This window comes from Puntigrus tetrazona, chromosome 22 (genome assembly GCF_018831695.1).
Source record: "Puntigrus tetrazona isolate hp1 chromosome 22, ASM1883169v1, whole genome shotgun sequence".
In the NCBI taxonomy this organism is placed as follows: domain Eukaryota; kingdom Metazoa; phylum Chordata; class Actinopteri; order Cypriniformes; family Cyprinidae; genus Puntigrus; species Puntigrus tetrazona.
In genome coordinates, this window is record NC_056720.1 from 9166315 (window position 1) to 9172314 (window position 6000).

At 37.9% G+C, this 6000-nt stretch overlaps 1 protein-coding gene across 5 annotated transcripts in view; it reads right to left on the reverse strand.

Annotated features, from left to right (window-relative positions):
- The window catches only part of nfia (nuclear factor I/A), a 158384-nt gene extending 152767 nt beyond the window's left edge, over positions 1–5617 (reverse strand). Inside the window, exon 1 of one of the 5 annotated variants that reach the window (XR_006247692.1) lies at positions 5173–5617. Coding sequence is in view for 1 of the 5 variants with exons in the window: in XM_043223036.1 (XP_043078971.1) it covers positions 5173–5268 (96 nt within the window). In the remaining 4 variants the exon portion in view is untranslated. The remainder of the gene's footprint in view (positions 1–5172) is intronic. The other 4 variants (XR_006247693.1, XR_006247696.1, XR_006247697.1 and 1 more) reach the window with 4 other exon arrangements.
- Between the last annotated feature and the right edge of the window lie 383 nt (positions 5618–6000).

Here is a 6000-nt window from a genome sequence, read left to right on the forward strand (position 1 = left end):
TTTGCATGTACGAGGAGGACTATTTTGTGGCAGTTGGGCCAAATTGTCCTTAGCGCTCGCTCTACATGCTTAGAAAAGGCCATTTGGCCTTGGCAAGGGTATAGGTGTCACATAGCAGTGACAACCCGGCCACTGGGAACAGACATCAACCTGTACAAGTCGCTATAATGGAGAAATGTAGCATGTTATACATTTAATATGCATAATGTGTATAATGTGTTACAGAGCAAGACATTAAAAGCATGTAGAGCTCAATCAATCAATTTATATATTTATATGTACACACACAGAGTATATATTTTGAATTTTTTTGTTTACATGTTTATACATTTATATATTCATGTAATGTATCTTTTATATTAATATATAGAAATATATTGAATATACAAACATAAACTCTTCAACATATACCTGCATATATGTGTGTGTGTGTGTGTGTGTGTGTGTGTGTGTGTGTGTGTATATATATATATATATATATATATATATATATATAGATAGATAGATAGATAGATGTTGTAATACATACACAACATGCATAACATTTTATATGTGAATTTGAAGAAAAAATTGATTTTTTTATACACACATCTATCTATCATCTATTTTGTAATAAATATATACACATAACATACATAAAATATTTATATATATTTTTATATATATTTTTTTTAATATATTATACAATTAAATCCTGCTTCTTAAAATAGTAACTGATGTAATTCTTCTAAAACTTTCACGAGAAAGTACGTCGCTCTGAAAAGCAACAACAGTGAGAATCCAACATGAAGCACCTATTTTTGAAAAACACTGCAAAACGGTCCAGCATATTTGATAAGACACAAAGGTTTCTCAGTTAATATCTTGAACCAACTCCAAATTCAGCTTCCTTTACTTCCTCTGTTGTTTTCTTTTTCCTCTTTTTTTTTTTTTTTTTTGACACAGAGCCACATCCAAATCTGATCCTCGTTTCTTCGCATCTCTTGATGGAACGCCAACAAAACAATCGCGTGCCAAGTGCGAGCTTCAGAGAACGCTAAAATTCACCTGTCAATATTCTCAGAGCCCATCACTGCATTAATTTATTCGAACATGCATTTCACAGCTTCTGGCAGTTTTAATATGGGGGGGAGGGGGGTGGAAATATATATATGCATGAATATAATCAGAAGATAAAAACAAGTCCCGAAAAGAGCTCTTGGAACTGGGCATCAAACACTAGACTCATGAAGCAGATATACATCACATTACAAAAGAGGCAAAGACGCCCTCAGGCACATTTTCTACAAAAGACATTAAACATATGAACGGATATTACAGACTTTGCTTAAGTCAAGCAGAATGTCTCTAAAAAGTTAAAAACGACTTCGAGTCAGAGTAACTAAAAGAAAAAGTGTACAGGTCTAAATTGCTCTTTTAAAGGTGCTGCTCTGTCACCCATTGACAAATTAATTCCGACTCCATCAGGTGGGTGGTGAGTCATTCAGGGCTGGTAACGCAGCACACATTAACAGATTGAGAGTCACTGTAAGCTCAGTGTGTGCCCTGAGCACCAGCCCAGCTCTGGAGGTCTGAGCGAGTGGGATAGAGAAGCTGCTCCCTCGCTTCAGGGCTCGGCCTGGAAGTCCCAGAGCAGAGACACTGAGAGAGCATGCGGTGCTCAGGAAGTTCAAGCAGACAATTTTAATCCTCCAATTTCCTCCACTCTAATCATTTCTCCGTAGTCCACGGTGGAGGCCAAATTAGAAACATCTTCCACTCCGACGTGACACACACACACACACACTACCCGGACAACAGGCGGCAAAACTGGGACGTTGTGTTAAACAAAACGCCACGATGAATTTGCCATGTGGGCTTTGCGCTTTAAAGCCTTGTTGCGTCACAATAAAACAGCTTTGTTAAAAAACCTACTGCTTTCATAACAAGCATCCTAATAAAACTTTCTGTTTATTATTATTATTATTTCACTGCATGGTCAATCGTTCTAAAAAAGTAAGAATGTTCCTATGACTACAATTAAAAATACACAATTAAACTGTGCTAGCAGTGCGTGTTCAATGATTTATTAGCATTTGATTTATTAACGAACAAATGAAGGGGCGCAAGCAATCAGACTTAATTTCTCATCTCTATAAAAAGTTCTAATAATCCAAATCCAATAAAAGAAATAATCGCAAAATCGTGAATAATTTATTTTCCATTACATCCCCTCGAATTCGCCTTAAGACTTTAATTAACAAGCTGGACGCAATTATATCACGCTATAATTATAAGGTTCTCTTCAAAACTTAAACATATTTAAAGGGCATGAATTAACACGGAGGACAGTGCTTTTTTTTTCACCTAATCTGATCGGTGACGTTAGCGCTGCAGTGAGCCGGTGGACCCTGACAGCAGCCATCATATAATGATTTTATGCCCTCAACCTATTCCCTCAGACTCTCGCCCTCAAATTTTGTGCCTCTCGGGGGTGTCTGCTCACTGACAAGCAGATTAGAGAAGTGCCAATTGTACAGAGGGTAAAATCCCATTAGCCCCTCAGGTGGTAAGGGATCCCATCATTGCAGCATTAGAGCACTATTGAGTGGACATCACCCCCTGATCCGGTCTGCCCCAAAAGTAAACGTACCTCAGAAGAACAAGTGCTGTTAATCGCAGCAAAACAACGTCTGCATGCAAATTAAATATAATGGACATGGATGATTACTTTTTTTTTTTTTTGACGATGTCAGCCTTGCTGCTTTCAAATATTATAATTTTAGGAGTAACTGCTACCGAAAAACAAAACATGATCTGTCGACAGAACTGAACTAATGGATTTTAATAAAAGCTTGTATTTTCGAATTAAAGCAAACGGTGGCATTTTTGTTGCCTGGATATTTTTTAGACATTGAAAAAGCAGGAATGGGCAAAAGCTTTTCACTAAAATTACTACAATTCACTTTGAAATAAAAAAAGAGCTTACAGGAGCTACCATAGAGAGAATAATTCTGTAATACAATAATATTATTTGTTCGCTGTCTTTTCTTTTACAAATAAAAAAACACCATGTAATCTAAGGACAAAATTAATTCCCAAACCAAATATTTATTTTAGCAAATTAAAATACTGAATGATATGAGATTATTTATTCACAGAAAATATTTTTATTTCTTTAAAAAAAACAAAAAAAACAGGGTAAAGTAGAAAATAAAAAAAGAACTAATATTAAGTTCTATTGTATGCCATTTATTTATTTTGGCCTAAATTTGTTACATTTAAAATACACTACTTTTGATCTGTGTGTTGAAATATAACACATCGAGTACGAATGCATGCAAAATCTTCTGATCCACACATGGCCACATGTTGCATTACAAAAAATATTAGACGGTTTAAAAACTCAGATTCTAATAACATTTCAAGCAAAACCATGCAATTTATTTACATTGCGCATTTACAAAATGTAATTACAGAATTTCAAATCATATTAAATCATTTAACCTAAAGAGAGAAAAAACACAAATATCCTAATATAACTTACTATTAAGTTTTAAAAAAGCTAGTATGTTGAGATTTCACAGTAACAATTTTATTTAAAAACGTCAAGTTGTAAAACACCAGCACAAGAGTGAAAAGAGAGTCATGCATCTATTTTCTCCGTTGCCTTTGCAATCCAAATTAATTTGATATCACATAAATTAGTAATATAATCACACAAAGCGCAATTTACTAAAAAAAACTACTAACAAAAATCTCCTACTAACTAAACTACTAAAAAAACACATTGCTACAGCATGTATCGCAGAAAGAAATTCACACGCACCCTCAATTTTACAGAACATGCACCGATCCCATTAAGCCCTTCACCTAGACACCACAATCTAACATTTCTCTTCCTCTAATCTGGCCGCTCAAGCAGTTTCCCATAAAGCCGGTAAAAAGAGACTCCAGTTTCTCTCTCACCAACTTTCCTCGGCAGTGTCACACAGAGAAACAAGCTTGTGTGACCCGGGTTAGAGGGGAAAAGTGGAAGGGGTCGGGTGGGGAGGGCAGAGACACAATCCGACATCTAAAGTTTACGCTCCCCTAACTGGGAAATAAGAAGTTTCTCCCAGCACGACGCGGCTACCTCGCATTGAAGGAGCGTGTCCAGCAACAACAACAACAAAAAAAGTTCTTTCAGACACCATGCAAATTTGTTCAAAAATATATAAAATGACTCATTCGTTTAAAAAACAGCAGTTAAAATAATGAAGGCAATAATGCCGTTTTAAAGTTCAAGCCGGGCTAATGAATCAATGCCTAATGAACCCAGGAAAGCCTTTCATGTGCCCGGCTCATTTGTAAATGCCGGCCACAATAGACTATTGTGAATCCCTACCCCTCCTCATCTCGCTGCGATCTACAAACCGCACGTTTTTTTTTTCCTCTCCCACTTTCACCTCTCCTCATTTCTGGTGGAGCGACAGTTATGTCAAAGGTTGTCTGGCCTCGCTGACCACAACAAGCAAGTTAATCTGCCCCGGCGCAGAGTCCGTCTTGTCCCAGAACACTTTGTGGAGTTTTTTTTTTTTTTTCCTTCTCCTCCTCTCCATGCTTTAATTGCAGCGACGGAGTGTCACAGCCGAGGAGCGGAGCGCCGAGCTACCGCGCATGGACCACAAAACCTCAGTGTAAACAAGGGATTAAAAGAACCGATGCGAAGAATCTGTCCCGTTTTTCCTTCTTTGGACTCCAGCGCGAAACTTCGGAAGACTTTGCGGAGAGAAACACACACACACGCACGCGTGCGGGACGTCTCGTTTGCGGATACAGACTGACAGCGCTGAAAAGTAATGAATGAAACGCGGAAAGTGACAAAAGAGCTTTTGTCAATTGTAGAAACAGCCAATTGTTCTTTGACATCTCGGACAATAAAAGAGGAGTGCATTAAAAGAGCAAGCAGGGCAGACAAATGTGACAGAACCCACGGAGGAGTTATTAAGCGGAACAAAAATATAATGAAAAACTAATTTCCACCGACTGGATGTAAAACTGAAGACGGCGGAGTTTCGGAAAAAGTAAGGGCGCTGTGTGTGCATTTGGAAAAAAAAATGGAGGAGAGTTTCAAAAAAAAAAAAAAAAAAAAAAAAAGGTAAAAAGAACAAGAAGAAGAAAAAAAAAAAGGTTCATTTGCTGCCAACTTACCATCCACCAAGTCCTGGCCGAGATGTCGTAGCAGAGCTGCCATTTGATGGAGCCTTCCGAGGTTTTAGCTGCCATTACGCTGTCAGCAAGCTTCATCTGATGCTAGTGCACTCACCGGAGATAAGACACCTAATTGAGAAAACATTTGCACTGGCATGTTGGGCAACATGTAGCCCACTCCATACCATATGGAATCATGGGTAAAAAAAAAATCCTTGACAATGAACCAATCTCACGCAGACCCCGTGGCAAGGTGAGCGGCAGTCATCTGCTCACAGAGCGAGCTGTCCTTAAAAAAATACACCACAATGATGAGCCCTTTTTTTCCACATCACTGAGTGCCTGAGGTCCTTTTTTCTCCTTAATTAGGGCTCGCGCTTCATCGTCACCATCATCATCACTATCACAATTTAGTTGACTTGGGTCTGCTCGAGATCTTTTTCTCCTTCATTCACTAGTTTGTTTTTTTTTAGTTTTTTTTTTTTTTTTTGGAGGAGTGGAGAGATTTAATAGGACAGAGTCAGGTTGCGGGAGTTAAGGGAACGGACTGATGCGCCACAGGCTATTAGCCTGAAATTCTGCTGGACAGATGGAACTACTTAAAGACTATCATGCAATGTTTTGTTTTGGACTTCATCCCCCTGAGCCGGAAAGGTTTCTTTTTTGAGGGGGGGGGGTGCAAATTTATTTACAAAATGTAGAGCGCACCAACAAAACTATTTTATGCTTATTGACAGATCTGCTTTTTACGGTATTGAAACAATCCTACTTTAAATTATTAAGAAAGCCCCGACCTCTTTTACAATAAAACACTCTAAAATAATTTAA